Below are 27,615 nucleotides of genomic sequence, written 5' to 3' on the forward strand. Positions count from 1 at the left end.
TCATTGCAAGGGCAGAAGCCTGGTCATCTCCAGGCTCTCCTTGCCCAGAGGCCAGGCCTGCTGGGTGATCCACTCCACACAGGTTTCTCAGAAGACGAGGAAGAGGAGGAGGAGGAGAGAGTGCAGAAGGAGTAAGTTCCACACTGGCCTCCCCTGAGGTGGGATGTAGTACAGTCACATGGAAGGGCAAAAACTGGGAACCAGAAGACCTGGGTCCCCGCTGGGACTCAGTCAGTGTCCCCATCACATACTACATCGGGAGCCCTTCTTAGGGCCTGCCACAAGCTGATTTTGTAACCCTGAAACAGAACATTAAAACCTAATTCATCCTCCTCTCTCTCTCTCTCTCTCTCTCTCTCTCTCTCTCTCTCTCTCTCTCTCTCTCTCTCTCCCCCTCCCTGCCTCCCCCCCTTCTCCTCCTCTCTCTTTTAGTACACCTGACTTCATATTTAACTCCACTTGACTTCATATTTAACTTCTCTTCCACAGTAATTAGGTGAAGTGGGGTTTTTTGTTTGTTTCTTTGTTTGTTTGTTTTTCGAGACAGGGTTTCTCTGTGTAGCCCTGGCTGTCCTGGAACTCACTCTGTAGAACGGACGGGCTTCGAACTCAGAGATCCTCCTGCCTCTGCCTCCGAAGTCCTGGGACTAAGGGCAAGCACCACCACTGTGTGTTTGCGGACCAGGCATGGGCCTCTAGGAAGCTACCTGCTCTAGCCTGTCTACTGTGTAATCTGCCAGGAACTCTGCACAACTAATCAGTAAGAATAATCTGAAGAATCTGAAGAAATAACCATTTTGGCGAGAATAATTACTGTTTTTCTTGAGATCTGCAGAACTGAAAAACATCTATGAACAGTGATGAGGTCAGTTCTTTATACCTGGCCACCGACTTCACCCATGAGAAGGTGCCCACCCAGTCTCCAGTCATCTGTTTCTAGAAAATTCAATTCCTGGCAGTATTGTCCTCTGATCATTTTGTGATGAGCTAGTTCATCAATTAATAAAGTTCTTTGTCATGCACCACCTTGTTCCTTGCCTGGGTGGCTTCTTCGCGCTCTAAGCAGAATGTGGTCAGAAGAAAACTTGAAAGAGTGTGTTCTCTTCCACCATGTGGAAAAACCAGTGATCAGGCATCTCTGTGGCCCTGCCTGCCCTTTAAAAAGCAAACAAACCCACAAATGCACACAAGCATCTGGCTTTATATTAAGTGGGATTTCTGTTTGTTCTCAAGACAGGATTTCTCTGTATAACAGCTCTGGCTGTCCTAAAACTTGCTTCGTAGCCCAGGCTGGCCTCGAACTCAGAGATTTACCTGCCCCTGCCTCTTGAGTGCTGGGATTGAAGGCGTGTGCCAGCACCACCTTCTTGGTGGGATTTTTTTGCAGTGTCAAGGCCGCTCAATAAAATGGTTGGTTTTTATTCACTTGTCGGTACAATTGTTTTCCCTCTGGGCCCAGCCAACAGAACAGCAGGCTGTCCAAAGAAAACTCATACACCCTTTCCAACACAGACAGCCCAAGGTCAGGATAGGTCTTAGACCACAGAGGTACCCAAGTCTCCTTATCATTTGCTATGGGGAGAAGCATTTGCTGAGTGCCAGCCACCTGGAGACCCCTGCTCTCAGAATATCCTTCTCAGAGTTCAAATGGCCACAGGAAAGTCCCTGGGAAGACAGTTGCTCAGCTGTCCCAGTTAAGTTTCTATGTCTATGATAAACACAACTAAAAGCAACTTGGGGAAGAAGACGTTTATTTGGCTTACAGGTCACAGAGTCTATCACCAGGGAAGCCAAGGCAGGAACCTAGAGGCAGGAACTGAAACAGGTCATGGAGACCAGTACCATGAGCTTGCTCAGCTTCCTCCACCCCCACCCCCAACCCCACCCCTGAGACAGGATTTCTCTATATAGTTTTGGTGCCTTGGATCTTGTGCTGTAGACCAGGCTGGCCTCAAACTCACAGAGATCCGCCTGGCTCTGCCTCCCAAGTGCTGGGATTAAAGGCGTGTGCCACCACCACCCGGCTCAGCTTGCTTTCTTATGTCACTCAAGACTACTGCCCTGGGGACGGAGGTGGGGGTAGCACCACCCACAGTGGGATGGTCCCTTTCACATCAATCATTAATCAAGAAAAATGCCTTATAGTCTTGCCTACAGGCCAGTCTGATGGAGGCATTTTCTCAACTGAGGCACTCTTTTCCCAGATAACTCTAACCAAGACAATAGCTAACTGCAGATACCAGTTCTAGGTCCTTCAAAGTTCAGAAGGGCATTTCATACCACTTTGCCTTGTCTTGTTTGTTTCCAGATAGAGTTTCTCTGTGTAGCCTTGACTGTCCTGAACCTCCGAGGTCTGCCTCTGCCTCCCAAGTGCTGGGATTGAAAGTGTGTGCCACCGTGCCCAGCTTACTTTGCCTTGTTTTTAAACATTGACTACTGATGTCATTTACAATGTCCACAATTCTTTGAGCAACTGGTCTACCCCAAGGTAATAAACTTAAATAGGGCTAATTGCTGATCCTTCTGCGGCTGCAGTCAGTATTAAGTTACTGGTGCATAGCCATCACGTGGGAATAGCACGGTGTGTGCACAGGCTGCCAATGCCGGGAGACCCAGGAAAGAGGCAGACAAGCCAGGATTTCAGACTGCCATTTGCTGGGGAACTTCTTGCCTGCAGAAGCATGTTTCTGGGTGGCAGCAAGACCAGTGGATCCCTACAATCTGTGCTAGTGGAACGGGGCTTATGGAGTGAGGACAAACGCAACTTAAGCTAATGCCTGCTTTTCTCAAGCTAATCTCAAAGATGTCAGGGACGGTCCCTAGCACTGCTGGCACCAGGTGCCTGGTGTAAAGTTTCACTTATCCCAATGGTTTGGCTTAGTTATCATCCAATGGGAAACAACGGGAGGAGACCAGACCACAGTGGCTATGGCTACAGCCAGGTCAAGTTGAATCCCTACATGTTATAGTATGCTCAAAAGAATACAAGATGAGGGCTGGAGAGACGGCTCAGTGGCTAAGAGCACTGGCTGCTCTTCCAAAGGTCCTGAGTTCAATTCCCAGCAGCCACATGGTGGCTCACAACCATCTATAATAATATCTGGTGCTTTCTTCTGGCCTGAAGGCATACATGCAGGCAGAACACTGTATACATAAAAAATAAATAAATCTTGGGAAAAAAATACAAGATGTATCAGCATTTCTGGCTAAAGCATTCATCTATATCCCATTTCACAGGAAATCAACAGTTAGAAAAATTAGAAAATTTAAATTATCACTGCAGAATTTTGTTATTTTTAAAAAAAAAAAAGAAGAAAGATGGAGCATGTGACAGCTCACCTGCTCAGAGGGTAAAAGTACTTGCAACCAAAACTCATGACCTGAGTTCAATTCCCAGGACCCACGTCGTAAAAGGAGGAAACCAACTTTCAAGAGTTGCCCTCTGACTTTCACATGTGTGCCATGGCAAGTGTGCCCCCAGTCAATAAAAAAAGTGATTAAAAATTTTAGTCGAGCGTTGGTGGCGCACACCTTTAATCCCAGCACTCACAAGGCAGAGGCAGGTGAATCTCTGTGAGTTCGAGGCCAGCCTGGTCTACAAAGTGAGTTCCAGGACAGGCTCCAAAAGCTACACAGAAAAACCCTGTCCCCCCCAAAAAAAATTAAGGGGGCTGGAGAGATGTCTCATCAATTAAGAACACACACTGCTGTTCCAGAGAATATGAATTTGTTTCCCAGCACCCACATCCAGCTGTAAAGCTTACAGCCACCTGTAACTACAGATCTGTGTCCGATCTTCATCAGTGTCTGGGCTCAAGGGCACCTGGAATCATGTGCATATGCCACCCCCATATACATAATTAAAATACTTTTAAAGCTTTTTAAATGAAAGACAACCTGGGCATGGCTGCTCTTGGCTATAACCTTGGCGTTCAGCATGCTGAGGCAGGAGAATTATTGTACCCAAAAGTAAGTTGGGCCACATAGTGAGTTCTATCTCAACACTACTACCAAACCATCCTCAAACCAAATCAAAATGTGGAAAAAATCCAGCCAATTGGAGCAAAGTAAAGCTGGTTTGTTAGTCACATAATGGAGGCTGCCCACCAGCAGCCCTGCTGTTAGCAATGAAGCAAGGCAGGCACCTTCAGGTGCCTTCACAATGTCCTTTTAGTTTCAGCAAAAACCCTTCGGAAAAAAGCAGATGTCTTTTTGTTTACCTTCATACCCTTTGAACATGTGTTCCTTGAGCTGAACTCACTGAGAAATACAGACTGGAGGAGTCTGTGTCTCCTGGGTTAGGACTTTAAATGGAGCGCACTCAAGAATGTGCCTGACCCTTAAGTGCCTTCCCGTGTGAATATGTACAGGAGCCCTGAATAAACCCATATCTCTTTTGTTTGATGAGGGCACTTCTCTTCCATGCTCTCAGCTGTGTTCATTCGTGCTGATTGATACAGTGTGACAGTTTGTCCCAGAAGGCAGGCAGGCAGTAAGCGACTAGTGAATGGTTAGTGTATAGAGTGGACACACATTGGACAAAGGGATGATCCATGCCCTGGATGGAACCAAGGAAGCTTTCAACACACGGCTTAGAATGATGGAGGTGGTGGCTAATGTCCAAGGTCAGCCTGACTGGATTTGGAATCACCTAGGAGACACACCTCTGGGCAAGTCTAGGAGGTTGTTTCCAGAGAGGTGTAACTGAGGGAGACCCACCCTGAACTCAGGCAGCACAATCCCATGAACTGGGGTTACTGACGACTAAACAAAGGAGCAAGAGTGTGTTCACCTCTGCTTCCTGACTACAGATACACTGTGACCAACCTCTTCCCACTCCTGCCATGGTGACTCCATTTGGTGAACTTGCCTCCCGACACGTTCGCCCAAATAAACGTCCCTCAAGTTGCTTTGTCAGATATTTTGTCACAGTGATAAGAAAAGTAACCAATATAGTATGTTTTTACTGTTTGAGACAGTTCCTCTGTGTAGACCAGGCTAGCTTTGAAGTCAGAGATCTACCTGCCTCTGCCTCCCAAGTGCTGGGATTAAAAGCTTGTTCCTCTACACCAACCCAGCATAATTTTTTAAGATTTATTTTTTTGTTTTGTGTTTGAGACAAGGTTTCCCTACATAGCCCTGGATGTCCTGGAACTTGCTATGTAGACCAGGCTGGCTTCAAACTCACAGAGATCCACCTGCCTATACCTCCTGAGTGCTGCTGGGATTTAAAATGTGTGCCACTGTGCTTCGCAGGTTAAAGATTATTTTATATATGTTTTCGCCTACATGCATGCAGTGCCCACAGAGGCCAGAAGAGGACATTGGATCAGAACCTATGAAACTGGAGTTATAGACTGTTGTGAGCCACTATGTGGGTGTTGGGAATCGAACCTAGGTCCTCTGCAAGAATGCAAATGTTCTTTACTGCTGAGCCATCTCTCCAACCTCCAGTATAAAAATGTTAAAATTTATAAATATTATGAATAGGTGTGTGTGGGGGTGTGTTGACAAGGATCAAATCCAGGGTTCTGGGCATGCTAGACAAGTACTTTACCACTAAGCCATATCCTCAGCCTAGTTCCAGAACTTTCCATTTAAGATTTTCAGATTGTTTACCTTGGGTAACTGAAATAATGGAAGCCAATTCCGTGCCTAGGGAAAGACGACTACAGTTTACTCTTTTGTGTGTTAGGAACAGGTCCAGATGTTCCCAAAGTGCCTGTGACACAAAGTTTACGTAAATAAGGATGCCTTTCCCTGTGGAAAGTTTACAGTATAGAATGCACTAGTTAAGTCTGGGGCTGGGGAGATGGTTCAGCGAGTAAAGTGCTCAGTAAGTGAAGCAGGGGTTCAGATCCCCCCAGCCTTGTAAGAGCCAGGCACAGAGGTATGTGTCCATAACACCAAGCTGTGGGGGGTGGAGGTGGACACAAATGGATTCTAGGGGTTTGCTGGCCAGCCAGCCTAGTGGAAAGGGTGAGCTCCAAGTTCAGTGAGACATCCCGTCTCAAAAAAAAAAAGGTGGAGAAGCCGGGCGGTGGTGGCGCACGCCTTTAATCCCAGCACTTGGGAGGCAGAGCCAGGCGGATCTCTGTGAGTTCGAGGCCAGCCTGGGCTACCAAGTGAGTCCCAGGAAAGGCGCAAAGCTACACAGAGAAACCCTGTCTCGAAAAAAAGAAAAAAAAAAAAAAGGTGGAGAGCTAGCAAGACCGCTCGGTCAGTAAATGTGCTTGTCACCAAGCCTTGGGTCCTGGGTTCGATCTCAGGGACCCAAGAGGTAGGAGAGAACCTACTCCTGACTTCCACATGCGCACTGTGGCATGCGTGTACCCCACCCCTCAAATATGATAATTGGTTTTTTTTCTTTATTTAGTGATAATTTTTAAAGATGTAGGGCAAAGGAGGGAAACACCAACTCTGCTCTCTGGCCTCCCTGTGCACACTCACAGATGAGCGTGCTCACATCCAAAGCTTTAAACCATTTATACTTTTTAAAGTCAGGATCCTTTTTTAAAAGTTAATTTTATGAATATGTGGTTCTTATTTTTTGAAGTTGAAAAGTGTTTTCTGTCTGAATATATGTGTACCATGTGCATGCCTTGTGCCAGAGGAGCCAGAAGAGGGTGTTGGATCTCTCGTAACTGGAGTTACAGATGGTACAGGGGGCTGTGAGCTGCCATGTGCTGGGAATTGAACCCAGGTCCTCTGTAAGGTCAGCAAATGCTCTTAGCTGCTTAGCCATCTCTCCAGCTCCTCCCCATTTATTTAGTGACTTTAAATGTCACTAAGTGGTATCTTGTCAAAGAGCTCTAATAAAGGGAATGGCATGGATTAATTCTCTATCATGAAGTCCCAGGGCATTCTGGGGAATTGAGAAGATGAGAGGTCTCCTTTAGTCAGCTCCTACAGCCTGATGCACATCGGTGTTGTATGTTAGCAGAGTATTAACACACATGGTGGGGAAGGTGTGATTAGTTCCCACTGGAAGGTGCCAACTGACAGGGCTTTTGTGAGGAAGAACCCGGATCAGGCCTGGACTTCTAGATCAGAAGTGGACTTCATAGGTGTGCTAGACCACAAGGATGTCCACATAGAAGCAAAGATCCCGATAGGCATCAGCCTGTGGCTTCTCGCATTCTTTTTTTTTTTTTTTTGGTTTTTCGAGACAGGGTTTCTCTGTGTAGCTTTGCACCTTTCCTGGAACTCACTTGGTAGCCCAGGCTGGCCTCGAACTCACAGAGATCTGCCTGGCTCTGCCTCCCAAGTGCTGGGATTAAAGGCGTGCGCCACCACCGCCCAGCGGCTTCTCGCATTCTTTTCAGGCCAGTCTGTGTGTGTGGTGAACACAGGCAAACGCTTCCACTCATGTCAGCTCACGTGGAGCCCAGAGAGCAACTTCAGGGGTTAGATCTCTTTCCACCATGTGGGCTCCAAGGATTGAACATTCAAGGTGTCAGGCTTGAACTCTTCTTACCCACTGAGCCATGCCACTGGCACAGCTTTTGTTTTGAAATCCTTGCTTCAATTATCTCTCCATAAAACCTTCCTCAAGCCGGGCGGTGGTGGCGCACGCCTTTAATCCCAGCACTCGGGAGGCAGAGCCAGGCGGATCTCTGTGAGTTCGAGGCCAGCCTAGTCTACAGAGGAAGATCCAGGAAAGGCGCAAAGCTACACAGAGAAACCCTGTCTCGAAAAACCAAAAACAAATAAACAAAAAAACAAACAAACAAACAAAAAAAAACCTTCCTCAAATTAATTCATGATACCTATCGTGCTGGGCCTCAGCTGACAATGTCGGGTGCCAAGAATGGCATCCTTATTGTTTGAACCTTCATTTCCGGTTTTGTTCAGTCTCCGAGCCAGCCACCACCATCACCCTTTTCCAATGGCAAGAGGCCCCTCAGTTCATCTACAGGAGTATTACTTTTCCAAGAGTCTGGTGTCTGAGTTCAATTATGAACTCCAGTTTGATAGAAATCCTGAATCTCATTATGAAATTCCTTAGAATTTTATGAAGACATTGTTTTCCTGCTTTTTTCACTTTGTATTATTTTCATTCCCCAACTCAGAAAATTTCCCTTCCATTTTAGCCACCTTAGCCTTATTTAAGGGTTCTGTTATATAGTCCAGGCTGCCTTGAACTCTCTGTGATCAGGCTCAGCCTCCTGAGTGCTGGGATTTCAGGCATATGCAATCCTTCCCTAGACACCAGGGGCCTTGTTTTACCTAAGTGTGTTTCTGGGCACCAGAAGCATTTGGGGCCCTTGGAGGCCAGAAGAGGACATCGGGTCCGCTGGACCTGGACTTCGGTTGTGAGCTGCCTTGTGGGTACTGGGAATTGAACCTGGGTCATCTGGAAGGGCAGCCATAGTCTTAACTGCCAAGCCACCTCTCTAGTCACTTGGCCTTATTTCTTTTGAGACAGGGTGTCATATAACCCAGGCTAGCTTTCATCACCATGGAGTTGAGGATTCCTCTGCTTTCACCTCCCAAGTGGTTTAGCTATGGACTTTTTGTATGTTGTATGTGTGGTGTGCATGTGTGTATGTGTCCGGTGTGAATGTGTATACATGTGTGTATGTATGTGTGGTAATTTGAATGAGAATGTACCCTCCCTCGTTCAATTGTTTGAATGCTTGGTCCCTAGTTGGAACTATTTTGGAAGGATTAAGAGGTGTGGCCCTGTTGGAGGAGGTGTGTTACTATGAGCTTTAAGGTTTCAAAAGATTTGTGCCATTCCCAGTGAGCCTCTGCCTCCTATTTGCAGATCCAGATGTGAGCCCTTAGCTGTTCCTGCCTCCATGCTCTGCCATATTGACTCTAATCCTCTAAATCCATAAGCCCAATTAAACTTTTTTTGGGAGGAGGGCTTCAAGACAGGATTTCTCTGTGTAGCCCTGGCTGTCCTGGAACTTGTTTTGTAGACCAGGCTGGCCTCAAACTCAGAGATCCACCTGCCTCTACCTCCTGAGTGCTGGGATTAAAAGCATGCACTACCGGGGCTGGAGAGATGGCTCAGAGGTTAAGAGCCCCGACTGCTCTTCCAGAGGTCCTGAGTTCAATTCCCAGCAACCACATGGTGGCTCACAACCATCTGTAATGAGATCTGGTGCCCTCTTCTGGCCTGAACGGATATATGCAAGCAGAACACTATATACATAATAAATTTAAAAAAAAAAGCATACACTACCATCACCCTGCTTTTAATAATTATTTTGATTTCTTTTTAAGAGTTATTTGTATGTGTATTGGTGTTTTGCCTGAATGTATGTCTGGGTGAAGGTACCATATCCCCTGGAACTGAAATTAGACAATTGTGAACTGCCATGTGGGTGCTGGGAATTGAACCCAGGTCCTCTGGAAGAACAACAAGTGCTCTTAACTGCTGAGCCATATCCCCAGCTTATACACCCCAATTTTAAAAAATGGTGTGAAATAAAGAGGCTAAGAATTCAAGAGAGCAAAGCAAGGGGGGGGTATAAGGGAAGGCTTGAAGGAAGAAGGGGAAATGGAAAAATCATATTACAGTCTCAAAAAATAAAAAATAGGGCCGGGCGGTGGTGGCGCACGCCTTTAATCCCAGCACTCGGGAGGCAGAGCCAGGCGGATCTCTGTGAGTTCGAGGTCAGCCTGGTCTACAGCGCAAGATCCAGGAAAAGGCGCAAAGCTACACAGAGAAACCCTGTCTCGAAAAACCAAAATAAATAAATAAATAAATAATAATAATAATAATAATAATAATAATAATAATAATAATAATAATTTCAAAGGGGCTTTTTTTTCTTTTTCAAGACAGGGTTTCTCTGTGTAACCCTGGCTGTCCTGGAACTTGTTTTGTAGACCAGGCTGGCCTTAAATTCAGAGATCCCCCTGCCTCCACTACTGCTTGGCTTAAAAGGTGCTTTTTTATCCAGAAAAACAATGCTCTTCATCTGAGCACAGCTTCTGCAGTGATAAGCATGGAGGGGTGGACAGCTGCCCACACAGCCTGGTCAACCTTACAATCAACAGAATGATAGAGAGCACAGCCAAATTGCATGTACATCTAGCCATGGGTTGTGTTTCAGAGATAGGGTCTCCTGACATAGCCTTGGTCACTCTATAGACCAGGCTGGCCTCGAACTCAGATCTGCCTGCCTCTGCCTCCTAGGTGCTGGTATTAAGGTGTGCACCACCACATCTGGCCTCATCACTTCTTAGCAGCGCTAAAATCACCAGCCTGGTCTTGCAAACAGAGGTTTATTATAGTGAGGACGAGGACACACAGCCCATTCAATTAGTTTTCAAGAGCAGACTTTCAAAACATATGCCATCAGAAAACAGCAGCTGGGGCCTTTTGTCACCACTCGAGTTATGCTCACATTATCGCACAGTGTTTTGGGAGCCATGCTGCCAAGGGGAAAACAAACAAGATGTCAGAGCACAGATGGGGGGGGCACCCGCTGATCACGGTTCTTTAGTCACATGCCTACTTCCTCAAAACTTTCAAGCATTTATTTATTTATTCATGGTGTGTGTGTGTGTGCATTAGAGAATAACCTGTGGGAATCAGTTCACTCCTTCCAAGCAAGCTCTAGGGACTCAGCTCAGGTTGCCAGGCTTGCTGACAGTTACCGTAACTGCTAAGCCGTCTCAGGTTATTTTTATGTAACTGCACACATTGGCAAAGGCAGACTGCCATTCACAGCGTGAGTGCTGGTCCCAGCCTTCTGTGATAGACTTCTACCACAGTTCTCGGGTCCTTGAGAGGTTATCTAAGCCTGGAGTGATGCCACATGCCTTAAATCACATCAATTTAGACTGAGGCAGGAGAATAGACATGAGTTTGAGGCAGTTTGAGGTTAGTCTAGGCTACATAGTGAAATCTTGTCTCAAAAACAAACAAACAAACAAACAAAAAAAGACTTTTAATTTATGAATTAATTTAAGATTGAGTTCTGCCACCTTGGCCATACTTGGTCTACTCAAAGTGAATATAGCAAAAGCAGCAACACCTTCCTTCCCATTAGGTGATATGCAGATGGTAGGGCACAGGCCTGAAAATCATTCTCATTACTTATTAATGAGGGGCACATTTACTCTGCTCTCTCAGGAGCTCATAAATGTCAGACCTGCCCTGGGCCAATCCAGGTCCACAGCTCTCCTGCTCCTGGCCCGTCATCCACCTCGTTCTCTGCACGAAGGTGAGTAAAAATGGCAACAATCCCCCCCTCCCTCCCTTTACCAGGTATGTTGAGAACACAGAACAACTCCCTAAAGTTTTGGGTAAAGTTCATTAGCAGAACTCATACTTTACATGTGCAAGGCCGGGCATTCACTCCCCCAGCACAAGAAAGACAAAATGCCTTCCCCAAATTGGGAAATTCACGTAGTCAAAAGCTGATCCAGCCCAAACACATTAAATTTCAAACATCCACACTAGATACACCATAACCAAATTTCTGAAAACTGAACAAAAGGGCCTGGAGAGATGGCTCAGAGGTTAAGAGCACTGGCTGCTCTTCCAGAGGTCCTGAGTTCAATTCCCAGCAACCACGTGGTGGCTCACAACCATCTGTAATGAGATCTGGTGCCCTCTTCTGTCCTGCAGGCTACATGCAGGTAGAACACTGAATACATAACAAAACCTTAAAAAAAAAAAACTGAACAGAAGTTGGGCAGTAGTGGCACCCACCTTTAATCCCAGCACTGCAAAGGCAGAGGAGGCAGGTCTCAGAGTTCGAGGTCAGCCTGGTCTACAGAGTGAGTTCCAGGACAGCCAGGACTACAAAGAGACCCTGTTGTGGGAGTGGGGGGAGGGAGAGGGGGAACAGCACATGACAGTCAACAAAAAACCTGGAATCACAGGGACATTACATCTGGATCACACCTGGATCTACAGAATGACAGACTCCAGTGACAATAGCTCTCTCAGCACATCCCAGAAGGCAGAAGGACATAGTAAAGCCCTTTCCAAACACTGAGAGAATAAACTAATACCAATTAAAAGACTGATACTGAGTGCGGCAGAAGGATCAGGAGTTCAAGGCAAGCTTTAGATAAAGATTTAGGCTATCCTTGGCTACACAGCAAGTTCAAGGCCAGCCTGAGGTATACAAGATATTTCTTTTTCTTTCTTTTTTTTTTGTTTGTTTGTTTTTTGAGACAGGGTTTCTCTGTGTAGCTTTGCACCTTTCCTGGAACTTGCTTTGTAGACCAGGCTGGCCTCAAACTCACAGACATCTGCCTGCCTCTGCCTCCCGAGTGCTGGGATTAATGGTGCGCGCCACCACCGCCCAGCAAGATATTTCAAAACAACACATACACACACACACACACACACACACACACACACACACACACACACACACTTTAAATAGCGAAGGCCTTCTGAACCAAAACAACTAGAGGTATCACAATACCAGATCTTAAAACACGTCACACAAAGCTACTATGATCAAAGCAGAATGGCATTGCCATATAAACAAAAAACCCAAAAACCCAAGAGAATGAAGAGAAACTCCACAGAGTGGAAAAAAAATCTTTTGAAGTAAGGTTTCACTATATAGCCCAGGTTAGCATTGAATTTGAATGTAGTCCAGGCTGGTTTCAAACTTGAGGTAATCCTTTTACCTTAGTTTCCTGAGTACTACAATTATAGGTGTGTGCTACCATAACCAGAAGGAGAAATATCTTTAAGTCATACATGTAATATAAATTATATTGATAAATTGTCACGTGCTGTTGACCCTTGTTGAAAATGTACTCTGGGCTGGGCGGCAGTGGCCTACACCTTTAATCCCAGCACTCAGGAGGCAGAGGCAGGTGGATCTCTGAGTTTGAGGCCAGCCTGGTCTACAGAGTGAGATCCAGGACAGCCAGGGCTACACAGAGAAATCCTGTCTCGAAAAACAAAAACAAAAACAAAAAAAACCAAAACAATTCAAGGCAAATTTTTCCCCTCCTCTTTTGGAGATTGGGGGTGGGGTGGGGGTGTTTCACTAAATTGTCCAAGATGGCCTAAAACTTGCAATCAAAACTTGCCTCAGTGCTGGGATTGGGGCGTGTACCGCCGCCCCACCTTGCTCACTGAAAACAGTTTGGATGAAGATAAGTACAACTCAAGGGAACTATTAACCGAATGGAGATAAAGACAACTCATGAATGAAACAACCCAAGTGGGGACTGAACTCAGAGTCCACCCCGCCAAGGGCCTCTGAAGGCACAGTCTCCTCACTTGTACTGTATGTGCCAAGATCACAAGAACTATCAATTTTCTCTCTCTCTCTTTTCCTGAGACAGGGTGTTTCTCTGTGTAACAGCTCTGGCTGTCTTGGAACTCACTTTTTAGACCAGGCTGGCCTTGAACTCAGAGATCAACCTGCCTCTGCCTCCCAGGTGCTGGGATTAAAGGAGTGCACTACCACTGCCTGGCTTTCTTTTTAAAGACAGAGTCTTTCTATATAGCCCCGACTGTCCTGGGACTGGATATGTAGCCCAGGCTGGCCTGGAACTGACAAAAGATCCATCTGCCTCTGCCTCCCAGTGCCGGGATCAAAGGTGTGTGTTATGCTTTGCTAATTCTCATTTTCTTTGAGATGGTTTTGCAATTAACCCAGATTGGCTCCCAAACTCCCTAAGCAGCCGACGATGACCTTGAACTTCCCAATCCTCCTGTGCACACATACACACACACACACACACACACACACACACACACACACACACACACAGCACAATACCTGGTTTTATGTGATGCTGGGATATTAAACCCAGTCAGACCTTTTTACAGAAAGTACATTTTTTCTTTTTTAAAAAAAATGCATTTTTATGCAACGGTTTCTTTTTTAATTAAGGTAAAATTTAAGTCGAAAAGCAGAGCTTACCTTTGTCGCCCCATGTGTCTCGGGTTTTGTAGGTGGTAACACTTCTTGAGGTATGGACTACTCTCCTCCCACATGTATACCTCCAAAGAGCCATCAATGTATGTGACAATGACATGGAGAGGATCCTTCAAAAGACACCCAGATGTGAGTGGACAGGAGTCAAGATCGGATCAAAATACAGGGAAAGGGCCAATGAGGCGGCCCATCAGGTAAAGGCCTTTGCTGAGCAAGCCTGGCGCTCTGAGCCCCATTCCTGGAGCCCACGTAAGGGTGGAAGGAGAGAGTACTAACTCCAGAAAGTTGGCTTCCAGCCTCTGCACATGCACATTCATGCACACGCACACACCTTAACAGTAATAAGTTAAAAAAATGTAAATTTAGCCATGTGCTGGTAACATATGCCTTTAATCCCAGTACTCTGGAGGCAGAGGCAGGTGGATGTCTGTGAGTTCGAGGCCAGCCTGGTCTACAAAGCGAGTTCCAGGACAACCAGGGCTACACAGAGAAACCCTGTCTTGAAAGAAATAAAAAAAATTAAAAACAAACAAAGAAAAAATCCTGGAAAGGAAGCATCCCAAACATACCACCAGTAATCTCATGATCTCTGCTGGGTGGTCTTGAAATCTCTGCAGCTGGAAGCCATTCATATTGTAGACTAATAGAGATGTCCCACTTGAACACACAATCACATCCTTATCACTGACTCCCATCCATTCTGGGGTCTCTATGTCGTTTGGCAACCTGAAGCTTGCTACTAGACGTGCTGTTCCATACAAAACACACACAAAATACATAGGCAATTTTTGAATCATTTAAGTCAGAGCAAAATTCTTAATGCTGAGTGAAAAGCATACCCCTACTTCCACGGGACTCTAGTCTGGTAAGAGACCATGAAGACAGTCCAGTGGACTGACCATGTCCTCGACCATGGAAAGACAGGCTATGACGCAGTGACAGTGTGGACAATCAGTAATAGCTCAAGCATTGGAAAGACACCTGTACTGGGGAAGGACATTAGAACCCAGTCCCTAACCCGTAATAGAAATGGAAACATGTTTGAGCAGGGTAGAGTAGTGACCAGGTGATGTCACCACAAACAGGCATTCACTTTTAGCTAAGGAGCCCTTCTGCCCCCATTACAAAGACTTGCATCACCACAAGGTGACATATGCCTTTAATCCCAGAGTCTAGTGGATCTCTGAGTTCGAGGCCAGCCTGATCTACAGTGTGAGCAGCACAGCCAGGGCTATAGAGAAACCCTATCTCAAAAAACAAAACAAAGCATGCACTTGTGGCTTAATATGAGTACTTGTGGGAGAGGAGAAAATAGAGTTTCTTTTAAAAACTGTTTTTACATGATTATTATGTTTGTGTAGGTGTTCATGTCACGAGCACACATGTGGAGGTCAGGGGACACCTTGAGGAACGTAGTTCTCTCCTTCCACCATGTGGGACCCCAGGAATTAAATGAAATTGTCAGGCTTCATCCTATCTCTAAGCCACTGTTTCTCAACCTTCCTAACACTGTGACCTTTTTTTTTTTTTTTTGGTTTTTCGAGACAGGGTTTCTCTGTGTAGCTTTGCGCCTCTCCTGGAACTCACTTGGTAGCCCAGGCTGGCCTCAAACTCACAGAGATCCGCCTGGCTCTGCCTCCCAAGTGCTGGGATTAAAGGCGTGCGCCACCACCGCCCGGCCACTGTGACCTTTTAATACAGTTCCTCATGTTGTGGGGACCCCATAAAGTCATTTTCACTGCTGCATCATAACTAAGTTTGCGGTCATAATGTAAATATTTTGAGATAGAAGTTTGTTAAAAGGGTCATGACCCACAGGTTGAGAACCACTGCTCTAAGCCCTTTTTTTTTTTTTTTTTTTGCGCCAATCTCGTAATACAGGCTTTTTTTGGTTTTGTTTTGTTTTTTGGGACAGGGTTTCTCTGTGTAACAGCCCTGGCTGTCCTGGAACTTGCTTTGTAGACCAGGCTGGCCTCGAACTCACAGACATCCACCTGCCTCTGCCTCCAGAGTGCTGGGATTAAAGGTGTGCATCAGCGTTGGCCTTTTTTATTTATTTATTTTTTAACTATCATTAGTGTGTGTGTGTGTGTGTGTGTGTGTGTGTGTGTGTGTGTGTATCTGCGTGCATGAATGTGCACATGCTAAGCCATCTCACCAGACTGATCTTTGTTTCTGAGACGGCACCCTCTATGAAGCTTTTCAGCCTCAGTCTCCTGATTTGGGACATGTGCCATCATGCTCGGCTTGAGAAATTTCTAAGGTGGTGAGGTTTACCTTTAGCGTTTACTCCGTTCTCGGTCCTTTCCAGTTCTATATCAAACGTGACAAATCTCGAGACTTTACGGGGCCCCCTCTGGGACAGCAACGTTATCCTGTCTTCCCTCCGCGGGGTCCAGAAGGCTTTGAAGCTTAATGTATAGTTGATAATGGTCCACACAGGGGTGGGGTATTCCGATGGCCTCAGTAAGCTGTTCATGAGAAACACCTGCAGAGAGAGCATTGTGTGGGTCCTCAGTGAAGAGGAATGCTGAGCCTCTGGCACCCCTGCAACTCAAGGCCCGGGACTTTAGGAAGAAGTACATGTGCGGCTGCCTCTGTCCTTCACTGCAGACAGGGCTGAGCACTCACTGCCTCCACTTAATGTACGAGGAGCTCACGTCTTCCTGTCTCTCCCGCCATTTTCTGAGACAGAAAGAGAATGGAGTCCCTGACCCAGGTCAAAGGGCAGCTCAGTCATCCCCCCACAACGGACTCCTCATCAGACAGAAGTACACGTTTTCTGTGCAGAGGACTAGTCCAGGGCTGTTTGATTTGATTTGATTTTTTTAAATGAGGCATTGAGACTGCCTTACTGTAACCCAGGCTGGCTCTGAAAGTACAGCAATGTACAAAAGCAAATAAATATGCATGGGCCCTGAGGAAGTACTTGGCCTTGGAGCAGACCATCTGCCTCACAGTACCTGTGAGCTAGGCACCAGAGAGCAGGGAGTAAAGAGGGAATGGAGTATGAAGAGCACTGGGTATGTGTAGATCCTCTTTTTTCCCCACGATCCATTGGTCACTGGGCCAGAAGGGCAGAAGCGGTAAGCAGGGCCTTGTCCCGCCTGTGAGCAAGACAGAAATAGCCTTCCTGGAGACTGCTTCAGTGTTACAGCTCAGCTTTATTTTAGAGTAAAGGAAATATACAGGATAGGGGCAGTGGCTGGGGCATCACCCAATTTGCATTAAACAGCATGCTCCTTTCAGAAGACTCCAAATGTGGCAGCAGGGTCCTATCATAAAGCTCTAACACCATGTCTGATTACCATATGGGCAGGGGGGAAGGCTTCTGTGGGGGAGCTGTCAAGGGTCACACCTGAGATAAGTCAGGCATCCCTGCTTATCCTCCAAATAAGGTTAGGTAGAGAGCAGGAAGCCTTCACTGGGGGGGACGGGGGTGGGGAGTGGAGTAAGCGGGGAGGGGGGAGGTGTCCTCCATATTGTGCTGAGCTCGGAGAGAGCTGCCAGGCCATGATAGACTGCAACATGTGACCAGCAGGGCCTCCCAACATATGTCGGCAGGAGTCTGAAATCCAGCACTGGAGGTGGATTCCTGGGGAAGATAGGAGTGTAGTCCAGCGACAGGAAGATTGCTGTGAGTTCAGGGCCAGCAAAGTAAAGAAGGCTTCCAGGGAGCCTTATTCCACCTGCCTTTGGCTGAACCAGGCCTCAAGGACACTTTTCACTAACAGACATTTGCCATTGGGACTGGCCATGACTGCTTCCCAGAGTATTACATCCTGACCGTGGGGATGACTTCTGCTTGTGGTAGGGCTCAGGAGAAAGGAGCAGTCTGCCTGGTCCTCCCCGAGGGCTGGACCTTCCTTGATTCTCCCTGCCCTGGAGTTGAAGTTGCTAGAACAAACCTACCTTTGGCAAGACATGTGGGTGCTTCTTATTCAGGTAGACCCATTTCCTCTGAGGAGAGCAGTAGAGTTGGTTAACAGCAAATTCAAACACATGGACTCTAGAAATAAGGTGTAAGTCGGGAATCCTGAATGTGTGGAGGTTACCGGAAATGTCACCTGCCTGAAATCAAAGGACCAGCAGCTGATCAGTAGGAAAACTTGAAGTATGAAGGAAGCGGCACTACCAGCTCTGAGAAGCACTGGCCTGCCTCCCAGAGAGGTTGGGATGATCCCATGGAGTAAGACTTTCCAGAGCCCGGACAGAGAGAGAGCTCAGTGGATAAGTACTGTGCCTGCCTCGGGAGGCTCACCCTTGCTGGCTCCAAGGGATCCAAAGCTCTCTCTTCTAGACTTTGTGGGCACCTATACTCACATGCCCATACCCACACACAGTCGAGTAATTAAAAATACAACTTTTTAAAAAATGAGACCTTCTGGGGCTCGAGAGGTGGTGCAGAGGTTTTTCTTTCTTTCTTTTTTTTCTCTCCCGAGACAGAGTTTCTCTGTGTAGTTTTGGTGCCTTTTCTGGAACTCAATCTGTAGCCCAGGCTGGCCTCCAACTCACAGAGATCCGCCTGCCAATGCCTCCCAAGTACTAGGATTTATTAAAGGCGTGCACTACCACTGCCTGGTGGTGCAGAGGTTTTTTGTTTGTTTGTTTTTTTTTTTTTAAAGATTTATTATTTATTATGTATACAGTGTTCTGTCTGTATACCAGAAGAGGGCATCAGATCTCATTTTAGATGGTTGTGAGCCACCATGTGGTTGCTGGGGATTGAACTCAGGACTTCTGGAGGAGCAGTCACTGATCTTAACCTCTGAACCATCTCTTCAGCCCAGTGCAGAGGTTTTTAAGAGCACTTATTCTTCTAGAGAATATAGGTTCAACTCCAGCACTCACAAGGCATCTCACAACTGTAACACCAGTATCAGGGGCTCCAGTGGCTTATTCTGACCTCCAAGGGCACTAAGCATAGTGCACCACCATGCCTAGCATGATTTTTCTTTTTCTAAGAGACTTTTGCAGGGCCAGGTGGTGGTGTTGCATGTCTTTAATCCCAGTACTTGGGAGGCAGAGGCAGATGGATCTCTGGGTTCAAGGCCACCTTAGTCTACATAGTGAGTTCCAGGACAGCCAGGCCTATACAGAGAAATCCTCTCAAAATCCAAAACCAAAACAAGACAAAGAACTTTTGTAGGGCATGGTAGCATATGTCTTTAACCCCAGCACTCAGGAGGTAGAGCCAGGCTCATCTCTGAGTTTGAAGACAGCATGATCTACACAGTGACTTCTAGGCCAGCCAGGACTACATCATGAGACTTTTACTAAACACACACACACACACACACACACACACACACACACACACACACACACACGAGAGAGATTTTCTAAGCCCTAAAACATTCTTCCCCAAGGACTCACTTGGGTAACAACATTATCCTTTTTTCCTTAGTATCTGATAAAATTCATATTTTTCTCTCCACTATCTCTGTCCAAGTTACAGACTCCAAATAATAAACATTTGAAAGAAGCAAAAATGTGAAATCATTTAGAAAAATTGTAATATGTATATGTGTGCATGTGTATGTAGATGTGCATACCTGTACATACATGGAGCCCAGAGAAGGATGTCAGGTGCCCTGTTCTATCACTCTCCACCTTGTTCCCTTGAGAGTCTTATTGAACCCAGAGCTAGGCTGGCTAGCAGCCAGCAAGCCCCAGTCTGCTGTAGAACAATCCTTTTCTATACTATGAATATGTATGACTCTCATTGGTTAAAAAGCTGACAGGCCGGTAGGTGTTCAGGAAGTTAGGCAGGAAAAGCCAACTGAAAATGATGGGAAGGAGGGTGGAGTCTTGAGAGATGCCAGTTGCGGAGCAAGCAGGAGGTATAGAAAATGAGGTAACAAGCCATGAGCCACTTGGCAATGCATAAATAGAAATATGGATTAATTTAAATGTAAGAGTTAGCTAGTAACAAGCCTGAGCTATCGGCTGAGCATTTGTAAATAATATTAAACCTCTGAGTTGGTTATTTGGGAGGAAGCAGTTAGGACAGGAAATGTCCATTTATACCAGTCACCCTTTTGTTTCCAACCCCAACAACACTGGGGTTGCTGGCACATTTAGCTACATCCCACTTTTTATGCGAGTGCCAGGGATTTGAACTCAGGTCTTCATCCTTGCACAGGAAACATTCCTGTCCACTAAGCCATCTCTCCCTGGGCCCCTAGGAAAATCTTTTTGTATTGTTTTTAAAAGAATGGCTTAGGACCAGAGTGAGGATGGCACACGCTTTTAATCCTAACACTTGAGAGACAGAGGCAGGCAGATCTCTGAGTTTGATGCTGGCCTGGTCTACCAAGCAAGTTCGAGGACAGCAAGGCTACACAAAGAGACCCTGTCTCAAAACCACCACCACCACCCCTCCAAAAAAAAAAAAAAAAAGAAAATGGCTTAGAAAATGTACACGAGGTTAGACCAAAGGCATGGTCAGTTTTTGGTTTTGTTTTTTTGGAAACAGGGTTTTTCTGTGTAGCTTTGGAGCCTGTCCAGGAACTCACTCTGTAGACCAGGCTGGCCTTGAACTCACAGAGATCCACCTGCCTCTGCCTCTCGAGTGTGCCACCACCGCCTGACTAGTGGACATTTCTATGCCATCATTTATTGGTGTATTGTGATTGACTCTCAGGGTTTGCAGAGATGACTCCAAGAGGCTGAATTGAGATTTGACAGTAATGGAGCCTCAATTAGCAAGTGTTTTGTACTGTACGCCTACTCTAGATTTGGGGGTCACTTACCAAGACGATTGGACCATCTTTTGTAAGCACAGCTTTCAGTGTTTGACAGGAAGAGGACATGCTGTTAGTTGCCAGAGCATCCTTGTCATAACAATTCCACACTTTGATGGTCGCTTCCATATCCACGGTGATCGCCAGGCACAGCTCTGGGAGGGTGGCCAGTCTCATGATACAGGTAGGCTGTACTGGGCTTACCCAGGTCATGACACCCTAGGGAACAAGAGCAGCATGTGTCTGAGGAACTATTTCCATTGCTTTCACCCACCAACTTTATTGGGAAGCCTTTTCCAAATTGTAACTACTGCTTACAAGAAGAGGATACGGAAATTCTAAGCCTCTCCAGCTGGCCATGTGGCACATGCCTATCACCCCAGCCCAGGCAGGCAGAGGCAGGGGGGCACCATGAGTTTGAGGCCAGCCTGGTCTACAATATCAAGACCAGTTGGGGCTATACTACAAGACTATCTCAAAAAAGAGTAACAGACACAACAAAAAAGAAAAATATAAACATCTAGACTACCTGGGGGCAGGAGCAGACATGAGAACGGGACCGTATGCACTATGCTCAGAGGCAAGCGTTCACTACAGACTGCCTCCCAAGTCCTGGGATTAAAGGTGCGCACCACCATCACCCAGCTACCAACTCTTTCTGTGAAGCTATTATCATCACTCAATACCAAAGCGACATAAAAGACATAACAAAAACAAACAAACAAACAGAAAAGGGAAAGTAACAGCCAATCTCCCTGATAAATACAGAAATTCTCAACAAAATATTTGCAAACTGAATTCAAGAGTACACCAGGGGGCTGGAAAAATGGCTCAGTGATTATGAGAACCTACTCTTCTTCCAAAAGACTCAAGTTCAGTTTCCAGCACCCACCTAGGGTGGTCATAATTTCCTGTAACTTCAGCTCCAGGGTAGCCAATGCCCTCTTCTGGATCTACAGGTACCTGCACTTGTGTGCATATACTTCCTCCTCCCATATAAACAATTTAAAAATAAAAACAAATCTTAAGCCAGGCAGTGTCAGTGCACGCCTTTAATCCCAGTACTCAGTAGGCAGAGGCAAGTGGATCTCTGTGAGTTCAAAGCCAGCCTGGTCTACAGGGTGAGTTCCAGGATAGCTAGGGCTGTTACACAGAAAAACCTTGTCTTGAAAAACCAAAAAATAAATAAAAAATTAAAAAAAAAACCTTATAAAAGAATATACCAAGCTGAGTGGTGGCGATGACCCATGCCTTTAATCCCAGCACACGGGAGGCAGAGTCAGGTAGATCTCTTGAGTTCAAGGTCAGCCTGGTCTACAAAGTGAGTTCCAGGACAGCCAGGGCTACACAGAGAAACCCTGTCTCTGGGGAAAAAAAAGGAAAAAGAAAGAACATACCAAAAAGATCACTCACCATGACCAAGCTGGCTTTATTATAAAGGTGCAGGCATGGTTTAATATACATGAAAAGAATGTTATAAATGACATAAATGGACTCAAGGATAGAAATCGAATGACAATAGATGCAGGAAAAGGCAAATCCAACATCTCCTAAGTCCTGAAGGAGCAGAACAGAGGAACATATTTCAACACAGTGGAGGCCTTACTTGACAAACTGTCCTTGTCAGTTTTTGTTTTGTTTTTATTGGCGGCGATTTTGTGGGTCAGTGGGTGTGTGGGTGTGTGGGTGAACTTGACACAAGCTAGAGCTATCTGAGAAGAGGAACCTCAACTGAGAAAACATCTCCATCAGATTGCTTCTAAGCAAATCTGTAGGGCATTTTCCTAATTAATTAATGTGGGAGGACTTGGCCACTGCGGGTGGTGCCGCTCCTGGGCAGGTAGTACTGGGTGGTATAAGAAAGAGAACTGAGCAAGCCATGAAGAGTGAGCCAGTACGGAGAGCCCCTTCTCTGCCTCTGCTTCAGTTCCTGCCTCAGCCCCCTGAAAGACTAACCCGTGAGCTCTTTCCTCCCTAAGTTGCTTTTGGTCACGGTCTCTATCACAGTAACAGAAAGCACACTCGCACACAAGCCTGTAGCCAACCTTTATTAAACAGTGCGTGTTAGGTCTCAGACTGTCCAGGAATCCAGAGATGAGCTCACGCTGGACTGTAGGACTTCTGGTGATAGATAAAAGTCAGCATCCCCCCAGGAACTTCTGAAACCAGCTCCCACCTGCCAAAAGGCGTTCCTTCCCTTCTGGTTGAAGGGGTATGGGGCTCCATTGACATATACTTCTGGCTGCATATCAAAGCGGCCCCCAGGCTCCCCGGTCCCTACTCACAAGTACTTGTTCCAGATGTCAAAGCCCCCATGCAGTCCCCCGGCCCTTCCCTCTCGCAGCTACTCACCCCCTAGAACTCACTCTTCTCTCATTACTTGCTCTCACTGGGCTCCATTCTCTGTCTCCTGCTATCTCCACCTTCTCTCCTGCTCCCCCGCTTCCCTAGCTCTGGCCAAGTCCAGTCTGCTGGCCATGTCCAGTCTACTTCTTTCTCTCTGCTCTGGACTCTTCCAGATGCCTCTGGCTATTCTCTCATATCTACAATAAAAACCGTAATCATGTCATGGAGCAATCCCGTTGGCAGCTTCTTTACTGTACCCTCTTGGACTCAAAACAAAAAACATGGGGTTGTGGATTTAGCTCAGTGGCAGAGCGCTTGCCTAGCAAGAGCAAGGCCCTGGGTTCGATCCTCAGCTCCAGAAAAAAAAAAAAAAAAAAAAAAGAGAAAGAAAAAGAAAACAAAAAACAAAAAAACCCAACAACCTCAAAGCATTTACAGCAACATCAGAAAAAAGACACTCTTATTTGACTCTTAAGCAATACAGTATTGTTCTAACTAGAGCAATAACCCAAGAGAAGCAAACGAAAGGGATGTCAATAGGACAGGAGAAGCTAAAGTAACCTTATTTGCAAACACTGATTCTGTACTGAAGAGATTCTGAAGACTCCACCAGAGAACTCTTAAGACTGATAAGTTTCCATCAAATTGACAGGCTGCAAAATTAACATAAAACATACACAAACCAGGGCCCTTCCCATTACCAATAAACAAATTGCAACCAGGGAAGCAGTCAGGTCCACAGCAGCCTCAAAACAAGAACAAAACCCTGGAGCAAGGGGCTGGAGTGATGGGTCAGCAGTTGAGAGCACTCACTGCCCTTGCAGAGGACCCCAGCTGGGGTCCCAGAGCCTACACAACATCTCAGAGTCACCTCTAACAATCTAACACTCTCTGGGCTCTGCCCGCCCACCAGCCATAAACTCTCACCCCCACATATGTATATAAAATAAAAAATATTAAAAAAACGATAACTTTAAGACACTGAGAGGCGCTGGAGGATGATTCAGCAGGGAACCCGGTTCAGTGCCCAGCACCCACAGCTTACAACCATCTGTAACTCTAGTTCTAAGGGACCTGACACCCTCCTGTGACCTTCACTGGCACCGGGCACACATGTGGTGTGTGTATATTCAGGGAAAACACTCCTACATATAAAATGAATAAATCTAAAAAAAAAAAAAAAAGGGCAGAACCAGGAGTGTGGTGCACATCTTAAACCCAAGCACTGGGGAGGCAGAGGCAGGTTTATCTACGTAGGGAGCTCCAGAATAGCCTGGGCTGTACAAGGAGATTCCATCTCAAAAACAAAAAAGATGAACTGAGGATTCAGGTCCAGATCCTGGTCACTTCTGCTACTCCTCTGTCAGACTCACCTCTCGAATATCCCAGGTGGTAAGCCGAGTCATAGAAGTCACCACACAGACAGTTGATTTTCCTTGTCCGTTATATGTTAAGCCACTCCCTGAGAGATAGTACGCTGTTCCCTGAACTCCTGCAAGAAAACTCCAACATTATTTGGACACCAGATAGTTGAGGGGTGACTCAAACCAAAACAAGGTATGTTTTTGTTTTTCTCTGTCTCTGTGGGAAGGCTTGGGCAACAGCTGTAGAAAGGATGGAGAGAGCCAGCCAGTCAAGCTGCAGGTTGGCCTCTGGCTCGGGTCTTTTTACTCCTTAATCTGTCTGTTTCTACAGATACAAATGGGTACTAGGAGTTAGGAGTGTAACTCGGTCAGGAGAGTGCTAGGTCCTATTCCTAGAGTCCCATAAACCCTAATCCTAGCACTCATTTGGGAGCAGAAGGATCTGAAGTTCAAAGTCATTGTTGTTTGCTACATGAAGAGTCGTTGCTGTCAGCCTATGGTACATGAGACCCTTCCTTTAAAAAACAAAATAAAAAAGCCAGGTGTGGTGGTGTACCTCCAGTCCCATGGAAGGCAAGTGGCAGATCTTGAGTTTGAGGCCAGTCTGGTCTACATATTGAGTTCCAGGCCAGTCACAGCTATGTAGTAAGGCCTTGTCTCAAAATAAGAAAAGTTAAGACTCTTCCCATCAGGAGAATGGATTCCACAAATTTGTCTTCTGATAGACACACGATGTGGTATATACATACATCACATATGCACACACTAAAAATTATAAGTGTAAGGAATTTAAAGTATTTCTCCATCAGAGAACTGTCACAAGGAGGTTTCAGGGAAAGGTAAATAATAAAGCCTATGTTATTTAGTAATTTCCCCATTCAATTTTCTGTATATTTTGGGGAGGGTAGGAAGCCTCTGGGGAAATGGAGTGATATGGCTGGGCTGGCTTTACACTGTTAAGCAATCACTCTGGGTCTTCCATTCAGATCACAGGAGACACGAATCAGGATTGGTCCAAGCCCAACCCATTAAATTTTAATGACCCTTCTCCTATTAAATGAGAATGTAACACTGCATAGAATGGGAAAAATATCAAGTGGGTGTCTCTTCTAGGATACCCATGCCCATACCAAAATCCCCAGACATTTCTTTGTAGATGAAGTCTTCTGGCTTTGCCCGAGACATAGAGTGTTCTTGCCTAGTTTTGCGAAGGAAGTACTCCTTCCACGTCTGTGCACCCAGGATATCTAGAGATAAGTCGTAACAGAGCCATCTCCTCAGACACAGCTTCCTGCAAGGCACAGTCACAATCCCGGTCAGCTCACCTTCTCGGAGCCCCTGTTAAAGTGCATGAACTTCTCATCACATTCATCTTCCTGGGTGTATCTCACACACCAGAGGGCCGGGTGCAGACTTAGAAGCCTCCCTGCCCCTCTTCCTTTCTGGGCCCCATTCTGCCCCTTTCCTTACCTCCATAGGGAATCACTGGTTGCAACCAAATTCCAGCTCTACAGGAGAGAAAGGAGTCCTTAAGCCAGCATGCTCTCATGCTCTGGACTGGGCCTACACAGGTTCATCAAACTCAATCCCAGCTCTCCAGGCCCAGCTAGCCTAGGGACACCTACCCCAAGCAAACACAAGTCATCTTGTGAGAGCTTGGAGGAAGGAAGTCTGTTTGACATGGGAGCCTCAAGGGCCTCACATCTCAGCAGCACAACTCCACACATCAGCCTGTTCCTTTCATTTAACAGAATTTTGTTGTTGCTGCTATTGTTTTTTGCGATAGGGTCTCTAGTAACCTAGGCTGGCTTTAAATTCACCATTTAATTGACTACGACCCAAATTCCTGATGCTCTTGCTTCTACCGCTCATGCGCTTCGATTACAGGCATGTGCCAACACTCCTGGCTCATTTAACAGGATTTGAGGTCTTCAGAGTGAATGACGCTAACCCATGAGCCCTCAATGTGCCCCTTGGCTATTCTGCAGCTTGACACTCCCATTGGTCAAGAGAAGCAAATGCGTCCCCGAGACGCTAGGGTGTCAGAGTTGCGTGGACAGGTCTGAACAAGGTAAGTTTAAGGAATGAAGGAAGGCTGGGTGAGTTAGCTGGGGTAGCTAACTCCGTGGCTGGGGTGAAAGGCCAACGGGGCCTTTTTTAGGAATATACAAAGTGGAGGCGTCCAGGCACAGGGCTGGTCAATTAGACAGCAGTGAAAAGTGGAGAGACTTTACCTTGTTTACTTGGGCAGCCTGTAGCAAGCTGAAGGCATCCAGATAGGAGAAGATTTTCATCACTGGCACATTAGGCAAATGGATCTCCATCTTACGTGGCCTAAGCCCACATTCGCTCTTCTCCTCAGCTTGCTCTGACTTTAAAGGTTTGGCCAAAGATGGCAGCATTTAGCGGGATTGCCACCTGCACCTCATCGGCACCTCATCAGGCTCTGATTGACGTGAGCTGCAGGCGTGTAGACTCTCAGCCTGACCCCCCACTCCTGTCTTCCCTGGAGCCAGATGCACACAGCTGAGAGTGTTCACACTGAAATTCACTCTGCAGTGTTGTTCATTGCGTAGATGACCCCAACACCACCTTCCTGGATCTGTGGACCAAAGGAACATGAGCTGGGGAAGCCCTGGTTGCTGATGCACTTGTCAGAACTTTCTAGAAAATATCAGGTAACACACTCATTTTCAGTGGATTCACTTGTGGGAAGCCCATTAGGTTGCTCCAAATTACTGGCATAGGTGATCTGCTTTCCGTGTTTATGTCTACCTTGAGAATGGAATTAGATTGGCAGGGTCCGCCTCTCAGTGCCAGGACAGTCTCTGAGATTCTGCACTTACGTATTTAGCTTTCTAGAAGAAAAGGACACCTGAGGAAGACACCGAATGCCCGCTGCTGGCCTCTATGCACACACATTTAAGCACACACACACTCACACACACACACATGCACTCATACATACAGACACAAATGCACTACACGTGAATTCCAGGCCAGCCTAGGCTAAAGAATAAGACTTTGTCTCAAAAAAAAGAAGACCAAAAGCCTTATGCTGATTTTATCCAAGCATACATTACTAATCAGAAATCAGAATTACATTCTCCTGTGGATCCACAGGGTAGAGTTTGTGTCCCGGATCCTCGGTAGCTGGGCTTCTTTGTCCTTTAAGACAAAAAAAAAAGCTCAAGGAATCCAGCACTGAGCTAGAGTGCACACATACATAGACATATGCATATATACACACATATAGACACACGCACACATATACAC

General features: G+C 46.2%; 1 protein-coding gene across 3 annotated transcripts in view; it reads right to left on the reverse strand.

Annotated features, from left to right (window-relative positions):
• Fbxw12 (F-box and WD repeat domain containing 12) overlaps positions 1-26,923 on the reverse strand; it is a 30,621-nt gene extending 3,698 nt beyond the window's left edge. Inside the window, exons 1-10 of one of the 3 annotated variants that reach the window (XM_052729828.1) lie at positions 26,574-26,923; positions 25,810-25,847; positions 25,470-25,630; positions 24,349-24,467; positions 20,639-20,848; positions 17,796-17,954; positions 16,161-16,371; positions 14,453-14,631; positions 13,869-13,993; positions 10,287-10,392 (exon numbers count right to left, since the gene is read on the reverse strand). In XM_052729828.1, coding sequence (XP_052585788.1) covers positions 10,287-10,392; positions 13,869-13,993; positions 14,453-14,631; positions 16,161-16,371; positions 17,796-17,954; positions 20,639-20,848; positions 24,349-24,467; positions 25,470-25,630; positions 25,810-25,847; positions 26,574-26,741 — 1,476 coding nt within the window. In that variant the 5' untranslated portion in view covers positions 26,742-26,923. Of the gene's footprint in view, positions 1-10,286; positions 10,393-13,868; positions 13,994-14,452; positions 14,632-16,160; positions 16,372-17,795; positions 17,955-20,634; positions 20,849-24,348; positions 24,468-25,469; positions 25,631-25,809; positions 25,848-26,573 lie in introns of those variants that run through there. The other 2 variants (XM_052729830.1, XM_052729829.1) reach the window with 2 other exon arrangements.
• Positions 26,924-27,615: the final 692 nt, after the last annotated feature.

The sequence above is a fragment of the Peromyscus californicus genome, unplaced genomic scaffold (assembly GCF_007827085.1).
Source record: "Peromyscus californicus insignis strain IS unplaced genomic scaffold, ASM782708v3 Scaffold_11__1_contigs__length_118956290, whole genome shotgun sequence".
Classification (NCBI taxonomy): Eukaryota; Metazoa; Chordata; class Mammalia; order Rodentia; family Cricetidae; genus Peromyscus; species Peromyscus californicus.